The 13,643-nt window shown below is 34.6% G+C and overlaps 1 protein-coding gene across 2 annotated transcripts in view; it reads left to right on the top strand.

The window, feature by feature from the left end:
* LOC100751276 (Scm polycomb group protein like 2) overlaps positions 1-13,643 on the top strand; it is a 90,712-nt gene that overhangs the window by 19,609 nt on the left and 57,460 nt on the right. For both annotated transcript variants that reach the window (XM_035450266.1, XM_027432805.2), the window contains exons 6-7: positions 574-662; positions 2,596-2,839. In XM_035450266.1, coding sequence (XP_035306157.1) covers positions 574-662; positions 2,596-2,839 — 333 coding nt within the window. The remainder of the gene's footprint in view (positions 1-573; positions 663-2,595; positions 2,840-13,643) is intronic.

The following is a 13,643-nucleotide window of genomic DNA, read 5'->3' on the forward strand; positions in this document are numbered from 1 at the left end:
TTATTTTTACCATATTGCTTTATTTTTATGTTCATCTATCTTATTTTTATATATCCCAGAATAGTTATTGATAATAATATACTTCCCTTAAATATATACGTATTGCTTACTAGAATACATATTCATAGTTTTTTTATCTTTAAAAATTTAAAATAAGATGCATTTTGTATATGTACATTTGTGAAGTTCAACAGAAATGGTTTTTAGTCAGGGGCTCCAAGGAAAAGGGCTAGAAGCCTTTTGCAACCTTTTCCCATGCTTGCATAGTTTTTGGTGGTAAAATGAAAGCTTTACTAGGCTGTGGTTTGTATTAACTGCATTATTATGGCTTGTCCCCAACATAAATGTGTTTGTTGGCAAAACCTAGCCAATGGCTTTTTAAAATGAAAATTTCTAGTTCCACTTTGACGTTGTTGCCAGACATCCAAACGATGGCTGTAGCTACAAGAAGATTCATCTCCTTTTACTCAAATCCTTAGAAAGTCATTCTCTGAAGGGGATATGTTAATATAACCCATTTGTTCTATATTACCATAGTTTCACATGTTTTATGATATTTAATTTATAAAACAGGGTACAGAATGAATGTTTCATCTTGGCCCATGTTCTTACTACGGACACTAACTGGATCTGAACTGGCCCCTGCGGTGTTCTTTAAGAAGGTAAGAAAAGCATTAGAAGAAATCCTGTCCTCTAGACCATGATTTTTCTTTTTAATAGGAATGCTCAATACTTTGTCTTTTCCAACATGGAAAAAGGTTTTTTTTTTTTTAATTGCAGGTTGGCAAATACTGAGTTAGTTTGTTATGGCCACTGTAACAAAGTGGTAGTGTGCCTTACAAAATGTTTTTTCCACAATTTGGAGGCTAGAAGAACAAGAACTAGGGTACCTTGAAGGCTGGTTTATAGGTGACCACATTCTTGTGTCCTTTTAGGGCCTCTTCTCTGTGTGCACACACCCCATGGGTCTCTTCCTCTTGTTATTACACCATACCAGTCAAACTGGATTAAGGCTCTGTTTTCAAATGTATTCATATTGGTAGTACTTGAACAGAAATTTAGGGTAGAAGAGACACTATTCAGTTCATAATAGCAGCTGTAGTTGCTATGAATTCATTAGTCTAATAATCCTGTCACACCCAGAAAGATTGTTTTTGCTCTGATTCTCCCTGACCTCTGGCTCTTAGAATCTTTCAGCCTTTCTTTTGCACAATGACTTGCTCCTGAGTCTTGTGGTAGTGGGATGGTAGGATATGGATATCCTGTTCATAGCTGAGAACATTTATCCTCTGCACAATGACCAGTTGATTAACAGTTTCCTTTGTAGTAGAGAGACTTTTTAATTCCATAAAGTCAAAATTATTGATTGTTGTATTTACTCCTGGGTGACTGGAATCCTAATCAGAAAGTCCTTACCTCAGCCAATATATTCCCTACTATTTCTTCTAGAAGTTTTGGAATTTCAGATATATCATTGATTTTGATTCATTTGGCATTGATTTGTGTGCAGGTTGAGAGAGAAGGATCAAATTTCATTTTTCTATATGTATATAGCTAGATTTCTCAATACAATTTGTTTAAATAGCTGTCTTTTCTCTAGTGTATGTTTTGGCATCTTTGTCAGAAATCAGGTATTTCTAGGTATATGTAGTCATGCCTGGGTCTTCAGTGCTCTTCCATTGATCACAGTGTCTGTTTTTGTCCTGGTACCATGCTGGTTTTACTACTATGGATCTATAGTGTAACTTGAAATTGGGAATAGTGATATCCCCACCAGTGGTGTTTTGTTTGTTTGTTTTTATTCTTCAGAATTGTTTTGGCTATCTAGTGTATTACTTTGGGCTTCCATATGAATTTTAAGATTGAATTTTCAGTTTCTGTAAAATGTTTTTGGAATATTGGTAGAGATTGCATTGAATCTGTAGATTGTTTTTGGTAGAATAACCATTTTCATAATATTAATACCACCATTCCATGTGCATAGGAGATCTCCCCTTATTGTGTCACCTTCATTTTTTTTCCTCTGGTGTTTTAAAATTTTCACTGTAGATGGTTAGATTTATTTAAACATCAGTTCTGGAGATTAGAAGTCTGACATGAAGGTGCAGACAGTACTTCTTCTAATGCTTCCTACATTTTCCCTGCATGGTCTTTCTGTGTCATCATGCTTGTCAATAGTCTTACTGTTTTGTGACTGACTTCAGAGCCCTTCCTATTTTTATCTCTTCAGAATAAAATCAATCCTTTGATATTCTGACTCTTCTTTCCTGGAGTCAGAGGAGAAACCTTTTAAAGTAATATTTCCCTAAAAGCAATATTTAATATTTTTGTTTGTCAGTGAATCCTAAATTTCTGCCACATGACAGAACATACTTTTTGTATTAGTGCATGGATCAGGCTAATTTTGTTTCCTTCTAGATCCTTGGCACTGCAAGAAAAGAGTAAAATATTCAAGAATAGTTTGTGATTTTTAAGAATATCTTTCTTCCTGATAAATATGAAGTATAATTTTGTTACTAAGGATTATAAAAGAACACACTGAAAAGATAGTTCCTAATGTATTTAAGTTGTGAAAAATTAAAAATGTTTTTATAGGAACCACCATCACCACCCCTAAATAATTTTAAAGTGGGGATGAAGATTGAAGCTGTTGATAGAAAAAATCCATTTCTGATCTGTCCTGCCACAATTGGAGGTGTCAAAGGAGATCAAATTCATATTACTTTTGATGGATGGAGTGGAACATTTGATTATTGGTGCAAATATGACTCCCGGGACATCTTCCCAGTTGGATGGTGTTGCCTCACAGGGGATGTATTGCAGCCACCAGGAAGTAGTGGTAAGCTAATATCTAATTATTATTATTATCTGTGTTCTGTTATTTTAGATCTTATTTTGGTGACATTGTGTTAGTAGTGGTGATAACAGGACTTGATGCCAAATTAGAATTGCAGATAGGCCAGTAAAATTCTCTAGTCTAGGTACTAGAGTTGATGGAAGTTTCAAATTAGGATAATTAGAATTCTTTTTTAAACAATTTTTTATTTGTATTTTATGTACATTGGTGTTTTGCCTGCACGTATGTCTGTGCAAGGCTGTTGAATTCACAAGACCATGAGTTACAGACAGTTGTGAGCTGCCATGTGGGTGCTGGGAATTGAACCCAGGTCCTCTCAAATAGCAGGCAGTGCTCTTAACCACTGAGCCATCTCTCCAGCCTAGGATAATTAGAATTTTTGAGAGCACCCCAGACATCTTATGTTCCAGTTCATGCTAAGAATATCAGCAAATCCAAAAGTTATATTTAGAATGTTGGTACTATGTGTATAGCAGATACTTATATTTAAAATTACATTTGTAATTACTATTCAATTAAAACATATGCGTGAGTTCTGGGGATATAGCTCATTGTAGACTGAGTGCATAGCATGCACAGGGCCCCGAATTCTATTCTCACTACCTTTTAAAAGTAATTTGCACATGGTATTTCATAAGCCACTTTTCAATCTTAATTTTTAAAGTTGGACATAATAAGTATCAAAATATATTTTATATGGCTCTGTTTATATTTTAAAGACAAACTTTGATATTCTCAAGTAAAATCTATATGCAAGTAAAATTTTGATTCTGTGGAAGTGCCATAGATTTCTGTTCAGCCATTATAGTATTCATCATTTGTAATTGTGTTTCTAGATCGAATACTATGGTCATGTACATACCTTCTTTCAGAGAAATGTCTCCAAAATATCAAAGTTCCTTGGAAACTCATCCAAGGGCTTAAGCACGCCTGATGTAGTCTTTAAAGTAACCACTGCTGAGACATGTTGGCCTTGAGTTTAATATAAATTTACTGGTGGAATCAAATGTAAACATAATTAAAATTTACCTCAATAAATGTTATCTGTATCATCAAAAAGAAAGTAGGTAAGGAATATAGAGGAGGTTGGGGGATGGAAGAAAGAGCTTATAGGTATGTTATTCTTGTAACTGACTGCTATTGAAGTCTTCTGTGATTTGACACATCCCATTATAGTACAGTATATATACCAGTTTCTTGCTGCTGTTATATCTAGCAAGTAGATGTTAGTGGTTAATTTTGGTAAATATTTCTGTTACACAGATAAGGTAGCAAGGGCATAGTACCTGCCCTCATGAAATTTATCTTCAAGTGAATAGAAATGTACTGAATTTTCTGTTGAAAATTAGAAAAAATAGAAATGTATGGTAAATATGGAAGTAGCTCAAACTCTACAGAGAATGGTGATTGAGTAACGAAAAGCCTCAGAGAAAATATATGACTACTGAGATAGAGGTAATTTGCTATGCAGAATGAAACTATAGGTAGGGTAGACATATCACAGATATAAATTTTGAATTTACTCTGAAAATGAATGAATTTTGGTTAAGACATGTGAGTTTGGAATGTGTAAATAAGAATGTTATTATCCTCAAGTACCGTCTTTTTTCTTCTACACTGAGTTACATCCCCAGCCCCATGGTGGTGGTTCTGGTTATTTTTTGTGGTGATAGAAATCATACCCGGGGCCTCTTTATATGAATTACATCCATAGTCCCTTTTGGCCTTTTTCTTTATGTAATAAAAATAATTATTTGTACATCACTTTGTACTTTAACTTTCAGTTTGAAAGAGATTATCTTGAATATTCTATTTCCTGCTTATTTTTCATACTATATTGTGGCTATGTAGATCATCCCTGACTTAGGATGGCTGCATTACAAGTTTTTTGTTATAATTTTTTATTTTTATTTTTTATAATCTTCTTTATTTAAATTAGTAACAAGCTTGCTTCACATATCAATCCCAGCTCCCTCTCACTCCCCTCCTCCCCTACACTACAAGTTTTGCCAGTAAAATTCAATGAAAGTAATAAACATTAAGAGGAAACCATACTTTGAATAGTACATTTTAATAATTTTCTGGTCTAGAAATATGTGATCAAATATTTTATCATGCTTGGCACTGGTAGTGAACAAAGGAAAATGCTCTGGTGTTGGTAGTAGATATTATACTTTTGGATACTGTTTATGTTTTCACAACTGATTATGTTTGAAAGATACCCATATGTATCTTATATCCATATGCTTTCTGATTTTGACTTTGAGCATAGTTTTCAATAAATTAATAAGATACCCAATATTTTATTTTAAAGTAGGATTTTTGTTAAAGTTAAATGATTTTACCCAACTATAAGCTAATATAAATGTTATGAGCATGTTTTAAGATAAATTAGGTTTAAGTTTAAACTGTGATGCTCAGCAGACAAAGTGTATCAAATGCATTTCAACTATCAAAATGCAAACCCATCATAACTTAAACAACATATACATACCTGTGTAAAATATATCCATACTTAATTCTACATGCATTCTATCATATAACTATAATTAATTGATTTAACTAAAATTCTATTTTGTCAGATACTGAAATACTTTCATATTTATGTTATTAGACAGGGTGCTATAAGTACTTTATAAACATATACTTGCATTGCTCCATATTTCATACAATAAGTTTGCTGAAGTACACAATGTGCTTTTAAGCTAACAAATTGTCTTTCAGGAAGTCATACTTATATTTACTGCCCTCAGAATTAGGTAAAATATTTTTCTCTCTCCTGCCCAACTTTAGGAAAGATCTTTCTATTTTCATTATTTTTACATTTTATTCCATAATTTGCTAATAAGTTTAAAACTTTTTCTTTCCATATGTTTTGTCTATTAATATTCCTTTATAATTTGTCTACTAATCACCTTGCTCATTTTTCATCTTTGAATACTACTATTTTTTTTACTAGTTTTATTGTTTCGTTTATTGCATAGCTCAAACCCATGTCCCCCAATTAAAAATATTTTCCTCAGTCATTTGATTTTTAGCACTATAGTCTTTTTGTCAACTAATAGAAGTCTTTGTTGACTTAAATAGTAAATAATAAGGGCCTTTTAACTAATTTCTAAAGGCATAAATGACATTAAGCTAATCATATTTCATAAATTAAAATTTTATATTGATTTTGAGTATTTCTTAAATGTGATAGAAATGTTTTTCAACTTAAAAAGAAATGCTTTTTAATACACTTAAAAGCTTTTGAAGAAATAATCACTAAAAGCAATATAGTTGCAGTTTTTATAAAAGTACAGTGAGGTATGAATGCTACTTGATTAGGAAAATAAATTTTCATTTGCTTTACAACTTCTTCCATTTTTTCACAAACACTTCTATGACCAGAAATAATGATGTTTTTAATTGGGCTTCACAGGGGTAGAGAAATCTGTGCTTTTTAAATTTATTCTCATTTTCTTTTCAAAGCTCTTGTTATGACCCTGTGCTCTTTGTGATGTGATGTCACAACTGATCAAATTTCTTTTCAAGATGACTGTCAATACAGTGAAAAAGGAGCAGAGCTGCATATGTGTTGCTATGTCCTTAGCAACTTGGAGGAGAGGGTTCCATAAGTGAAAACAGAGCTTATTGCAGATTTTCTTTTAATACCTTATTTGATATTGCTGCTTTCTTTTCCAGTTTTTCCCACTCCCATATCTTCTTTGTAAATCTCATTCCCTTTAGATTATTTATATACTGATAGAAATTTAATGATTCCATATAAACTACTATTTATTTTCCTCATATTGCCCTTCCCATATCTCCAGAATGTTGTAGGAGTTTAACCAGTCATTACAAATATATAATGCAGGAAGGAACAAACAGGATATTCCAGGAATTTAGCATCATAACTGTAGTGACCACTTTTTTAATGTGTGAAGATATTTTCTTTCTTTTTTGCATGAAGATGTACATTTGTCATTTGAGACATTCAGAAGAATAAGTTTCTGTTGTAAAAAGGGCCTCCAGGGGCTGGAGAAATGGCTCAGTGGCGAAGAAAGCTGGCTGCACTTACAGAGGACTTGGGTTTTTTTTTTTTCTTTTTTTAAATTTGAATTAGAATCAAGATTGTTTTACACTTCAATCTCAGTTCCCTCTCCATCCCCTCCTCCCCTGCCATCCCCCCCAACTAAAACCCTACCTATCCCATACCCTTTCTGCTCCCCAGGGAGGGTGAGGCTTTCCATAGGGGGTCTTAAGTATATACTCACTCATATATGGACTTTAGACATAGAGCAAAGGATTACCATCCCACAATCCACACTGCCAGAGAAGCTAGGAAACAAGGAGGACTCTAAAAGAGACATACATGGTCCCCCAGAGAAGGGCAAAGGGACAAGATCTCCTGAGCAAATTGGGAGCATGGGGGAAGGGGAGAGGGAGCTAGGAGAAAGAGAAGGGGAGAAGAGGAGGTGTGAGGAGGACATGAGGGAGCAGGAAGGTTGAATTGGGGGTACAATAGAGGAGAACAAGATAAGAGATACCATAGTAGAGGGAGACATTATAGGTTTATAGAGAAATCAGGAACTAGGGAAATGTCTGGAGATCGACAAAGATGACACCAACTAACAATCTAAGCAACAGAGGAGAGGCTACCTTAAATGCCCTCCCCTGATAATGAGATTGATGACTGACTTATATGCCATCTTAGAGCCTACATCTAGTAGCTGGGGGAAGCAGAAGCAGACACCCACAGCTAAACACTGAACTGAACTGGAATCCAGTTGCAGAGGAGGAGGAGTGATGAGTACCTATGTATGAGCTCACAGTCTTCTGAATCTGCAATCCCAGGGTACCAGACAGCTTCTTAGGTCTTCTGAGGGCACCATTCATGGCACAAATATTATGCATAGACATATATGCAGGCAAAACATACACATAAAATTAATTAATTAATTAACAAAATTTGCCCCAGTAATTTTCCTAAGATTATATTATTTAGTCTTTAAGAAATAGTTATATTGTTAATGTTTTACTTTGATTTAACAATCCTTCGTTCTATTGTAAATGTTTTACTTTGTTTTAACAATCCTAAGTATTTTAATCATAAACTATATAAATTAAATTGAACTTAAATAATTTCTGAAACAATGAATTTTTAAAATTAGGTGCATATTTATATATTACTGATTATAGTAATGATCTTAAGCTGTGTGAATTAGTCTTTCATGCTGATTCTTTAATTATTATATTAATTTTCTTCACTTGTTTGTGGTTTCCTTGCTTTCTTAAAGGGATTTGTTCATTTCCTCTTTAAGTGCCTACATCATCTTCATAAGAATGGATTTAAGGCCATTTTCTTGTGCTTCTGCTGTGTTGGAATATTCATGGCTTACTCTGGTGATGCCATATTGCCCTGGGTTGTTGATTGTGTTTTTATTCTGGCCTACTAGTCATATGGGTTTGGGGTTATTTAAACTTTAGGTGCTGAATTTATTCTTTACTGGGTGGATGCTTTTTGGATGTTTTTTCCCCTCTTGCTTTCTGTTTTCTCTCCGGTCTTCTGGCCTGGGTGACCAACTGTAACATTCTAGCATGAAGAGCAAGAAGCAGACTTTCCCATGATTTAAGTCCAAAGTTGCAGGATCTCTAGGGTATGGAGGAATTCCTTCTGTCTAAGAGGAACTGTGGAGGAGAGCAAACCTAGATTCAGTAAGGTGAAGGTATGCATTGTTACTTCATTTGCACCTAAGGTTAAAAGAAAAATAAAATAGATTTTAATCATAACTATCTTTGTATTATTTTCTATTTCTTTGAATGTTTATTTTATGCTTTCATGCATAATCCTCTAAAAATGTGTAACTGATTCTTTTATGTAGTCTTTATTTTGCAAAAGTAGCATTTAGCAGTTTTCTCCTTAACTGTTCCCAAGTGTGTCTCTTGGGAAGTATTTCATATCTTTAATTTACAGATAAGAAACGGCTTTATTTTCCACTTCTTTACTTACCCCCCCACCAAAACTGTATAAATTATGTCTGCTGTTTTCTTTGTTCAAAGAAGTATGTATGTTCTACAACTTATGCTTTTGCTCTCTAAATTTCAAAATTAAGATTTTTGTACATTTTAAAGCATCTCTTTACCAACTTTATTATTCTAGGACTGTGTGAGTTTAGCTGAAAACTACATAAAGTAGTTTTCTGTCAGGTGGATCAGTAATGGTACATGTGCTTATAATGAAGGCTATAAAGAGTTCAAGATAGATTTGATCATAATACATTATATTCACATATAAAATTCTCAGAAAAGAGTTTAAGAAAAAAATTTAAACAAAGTTTAAACAAAGAATGTCAGTCTTACTGACTGACATTCTAATACTCATTTAGATTTTTGCTCTTGATGTGATTTGTAATGCAGTATAGGTTAGTACACTTAGTACATTGAACATTCTTTTTGTTAGGTATGGATGAAATTTCTAGAGATGCTGTCAACCCAAAAGGGCATGAAATCTAAAACATATTTTCTGTCTTATATAAACGGCTTGGATAAGTATTTCACTTGTGTGAGTGAGAAAGCTATTACGATGCAAGGAAGTAGCTTGGAATAAATAAAAAAAAATGTCTTTTTCTCTGATCTTAATATTTCTTGCTAAGTGTTAAGATAATTACAAGCAGTGCCTAGCCTCTTAAATCATCCTTGGTTCTGTGCTATTATTTATTTTTGCAGGGTTCTCTTAAGGCTATTATAAATGTCCTGGTTAAAGGAACATTCGGTTCAGCATGGATAACTTTCTCTACAGACAGAATGGATTGGTAGTTAGATTTTGCCTGTCTTTTCATTTCTTTCCAAATTCTCTGACCCAGCGTAACCTTTGTTCCTTCTTTGAGGGTGAAATGAAGGGAGTTTGAGCAGGTGACTGATGATCCCTGTCTCAACAGCTCACAGACAATATACAAATTACATTACCAGCTCCCTTTATCTATTCCCTTCACTCCTCCCTCCTTAAATCAACAATGCAAATAGCTCTATCCCCATTTGCTAGAATTCAAGCTTGTTCAGGCAACATGGGCTTTGTTGTTGAATCCTTTTCTCCAGAAATTCAGTTTTAACCCTGGCTAGGAAGAATAAGGCTATGAAGTGGAACCTAAGTCAGCTTAATGGTAAATACAGCAGCAGCTTGTCTCTCTGGAATATTTATAAAGGTAGGAATTCGCTTTATATTGTAGCTAAATTCTGGTTTAAAAATCTATTGTCTGCTTTGTTACTTTGTGTGCACTACATATACCAAAGACTTTAGTTAGACTGTCCTGTTTTAAATATTCTTGAAACTTTTAGCACTATTATTTGAATAGTCACTTTTAAACGTTGCTTTTAAAAGATATGAGGAAAAATTCAGTCTTATTTCTACCTTAAGAATATTTGTAGTTTTAAAAGCAAGGAACAATCTATAAGTAATTTTTAATTATTTAGTTGACCAGTTTATAATGAAAGTATTATAATTTTTCTCTTAGGTTTTAGGAATATGAACATAAATAATTTTCCACAAACATTGAATGAGACTTACTGAAAAAACTTTATTCTATGGAAATATGAATAACATTTTGCTGATTGTTACATCAAAACAGTGAAAATTAGTGTCTTCTGTGATTATTTTGAACAGCATAGTGTAAGTCATTGTTAGAAATTATTCAGAAGGAAAAAGATGCTGTGATTTAAAAGTCAAGTGATTTTTAAAGCTTATATTGTTAGGTGAACTTCAAATTGTCTTAAAATTGCTTCTTTGTATGCAGTTTCTTCTGAAAATATTAAAGATTATAGATATTGTACTTTTTGATACTGTCAAGTATATATTAGTAACAGTTGTGAGATAAAAGAGTCATCCTGGAATATAATCTCCAGACAACTGAAGGGAATAGTTTACAATGCTTTTGTGGTCTATAAGCAGGAAGCACACATGCTTTTAAAATACAACTCTAAAGCCCTTCTAAATTCTGACTGTGATTTCTTGCTTATTGATTTTTTTACTTCTTTCCAAGGCTGAATATTTATGATACACAACTATATAACAGGACTGGAAAAGCATGCAAATGTTGTTAGATCTAATTTTAGTATAGAACGTATGCCAAGGAGGAAAAGACGTTCTTTGTTTTTCAAACACAAGATCTCACTCTGTAATACAGGCTAAACTTGAACTCACAGCAGTTTTTCTGCCTCCCTCTACCAAGTGCTGGGATTATATGTCTCAATAACCATTCTAGTTTTTCCTGTTTGTAACCTTAAAAAATAACTTAAATCTGAGATACCAAGTATGCTGACTTTAGACTCCCCAAAGAAGGCCTTAACCCCTCTGAGGCCTGAATGGAGAATAGAAGGGGTGGGTCAGGGAACTGGGGTTGATATGTAAAATGAAAAAAATTAATAAATAACTGAAATTTATGAGCCAATTTTTGAAATATAGTTGAATCAAAGTTATAGTTAGAACCCTTAAGTATAGTTCGTTGTTGGTTTAGTTATTAAAGCTCTTAGGAATGGCATGTTACTGCCATATTTGACACTTTCCAAAGTGAAGTCATTTAGATGAATCCTTGGTTTTCTAAGTGAATCATCTTGTAGATAAGAGTCACCTTTTATTACATGTTTATGTATTTTTAGTACTAAATAATGTGTTGTTGATTCCTAGAGAGAAATCTACTTGGGGTATCAAAGAGACTCAAGAAGGATGATGGAGGAGCTAAGGTCCAGGCTTGTTAATATTTATTAGAGTCTTAGAATGTGGGTGATAGATAAATGGGCAATTAGTATGAATCTTCAGATCAGAATTGATAAATGATACATGACCCACCAAGTTTTAAAATAAAAACTGGGACAGTTACCACCAAATTTTAGGAACATTGGTTTCCTGTGTAGCTAGTTTTTCTCTTGGTAACAACCAGTTTGTAAATAAAGGGGTCAGAAATGATTTTTTTCCTTGTTGGAGGCACTGTGGGAAAGCAGAAGACAGTGAAAAGTGGTATTAAGATTAGGTGATCATAAAGGAAGAATTATAAGTGGAAACCTGTGGAATTAAAGTGTATGAGTGTGGATGGATGTCTAAAACATAACAGAAAATGCCTGCTCTTGTGAATACAGGTAGCATTGTGTGTTTCTAGGATTCAACTACTTGGAGAACAGAGAGGCCTTTTCCTTTATGGAATGCCAAGTCAGGCTTTTTGAAGGACTTCTACCTAAGATAATTAATGTACACTTGAGTTCTGAAATTGCTTGAGACTGAACTATATATTATTGTGTACAGTTTTGAGAATTATAAAGATCACTGCTGACATGAAGAGTATATAAGTATATCTGTATTTTTAGATCATTCATAGTCAGCCATTCCTCAGTCTCCTGAGGGGATTGGTTCCATGGCCTCTAGAGATAGCAGAATCTGAGGATGACTAAATCCTATATAAATGGTGGAGTGTTTGTGTATTGCCTATTTATACTGTTTTTTATATTTTATTTTATTTTTATTTAAATTAGAAACAAGCTTGTTTTACATATCAATCCCAGTTGCCTCTCCCTGCCCTACTCCTCTGCCCCACACCGACCCCCTATCCCATCCCTTTTTGCTCCCCATGGAGGGTAAGGCCTTCCATGGAGGATCTTCAAAGTTTGTCATATCATTTGGAGCAGGGCCTAGAACCCCCCTCCCACACCGTATGTCTAGGCTGTGAGAGTATCTATGTGGAGTGGGCTCCCAAAATCCATTCATGTATTAGGGAAAAATCCACTACTGGAGGCCCCAGACCTCCAAACTGACATCCACGTTCAGGGGGTCTAGGGTAGTCCTATGCTGGTTTCCCAGCTATCAGTCTGGAGTTCAGATAGCTGTTTCTGTGTGTTTCTCCAGCCTGGTGTTGACCACTTTGCTCACCACTCTTCCCTCTCTGCAACTGGGTTCCATGGTTCAGCTCAGTGTTTAGGTGTGGGTGTCTGTTTCTACTTCCATCAGCTACTGGATGAAGACTCTAGGATGGCATAAGGTAGTCATCAATCTCATTATCAGAGAAGGACATTTAAGGTAGACTATGGACTATTGCTTAGATTGTTAGTTGGGGTCATCCTTGTACATCTCTGGACATTTCCCAAGTGCCAGATTTCTCTTTAAACCAATAATGGCTCCCTCTATTATGGTTTCTCTTTTCTTGCTCTCCTGTATTGTTCCCCAGACTCCATCTTCTTGCTTTCATGTCCTCCCCTCCCCTCATCTTCTCTCCTTCTCTTTCTCTTAACTCCCTCTCCCCTCCCCTATACTCCCAATTAGCTCAGGAGATCTTGTCCCTTTCCCCTTTTCTGGGGGACCATGTATGTCTCTCTTAGGGTCCTCCTTGTTTCCTAGCTTCTCTGGAGTTGTCGGCTGTAGGCTAGTAATCCTTTACTCTGTCTAAAATCTATATATGAGTGAGCACATATCATGTTTGTCTTTTTGTGACTGGGTTACCTCACTCAGGATGGTTTCTTTTATTTCCATCCATTTGCCTGTGAATTTCAAGATTCCATTGGTTTTTTTTTTCTGCTGAGTAGTACTCCATTGTGTAAATGTACCACATTTTCTCAGGCATTTAGGTTGCTTCCAGGTTCTGGCTATTACAAAAAAGTTGCCATGAACATGGTTGAACAGATGTCCTTGTTGTATATGCCTAAGAGTGGAATTGCTGGATCTTGTGGTACACTGATGCCCTTTTCCTGAGGAACCGCCTACTGATTTCCAAAGTGGCTGTACGAGTTGGCACTCCCACTAGCAGTAGAGAAGTGATCCCCTTCC

This window comes from Cricetulus griseus, chromosome X (assembly GCF_003668045.3).
Source record: "Cricetulus griseus strain 17A/GY chromosome X, alternate assembly CriGri-PICRH-1.0, whole genome shotgun sequence".
Taxonomy (NCBI): Eukaryota; Metazoa; Chordata; class Mammalia; order Rodentia; family Cricetidae; genus Cricetulus; species Cricetulus griseus.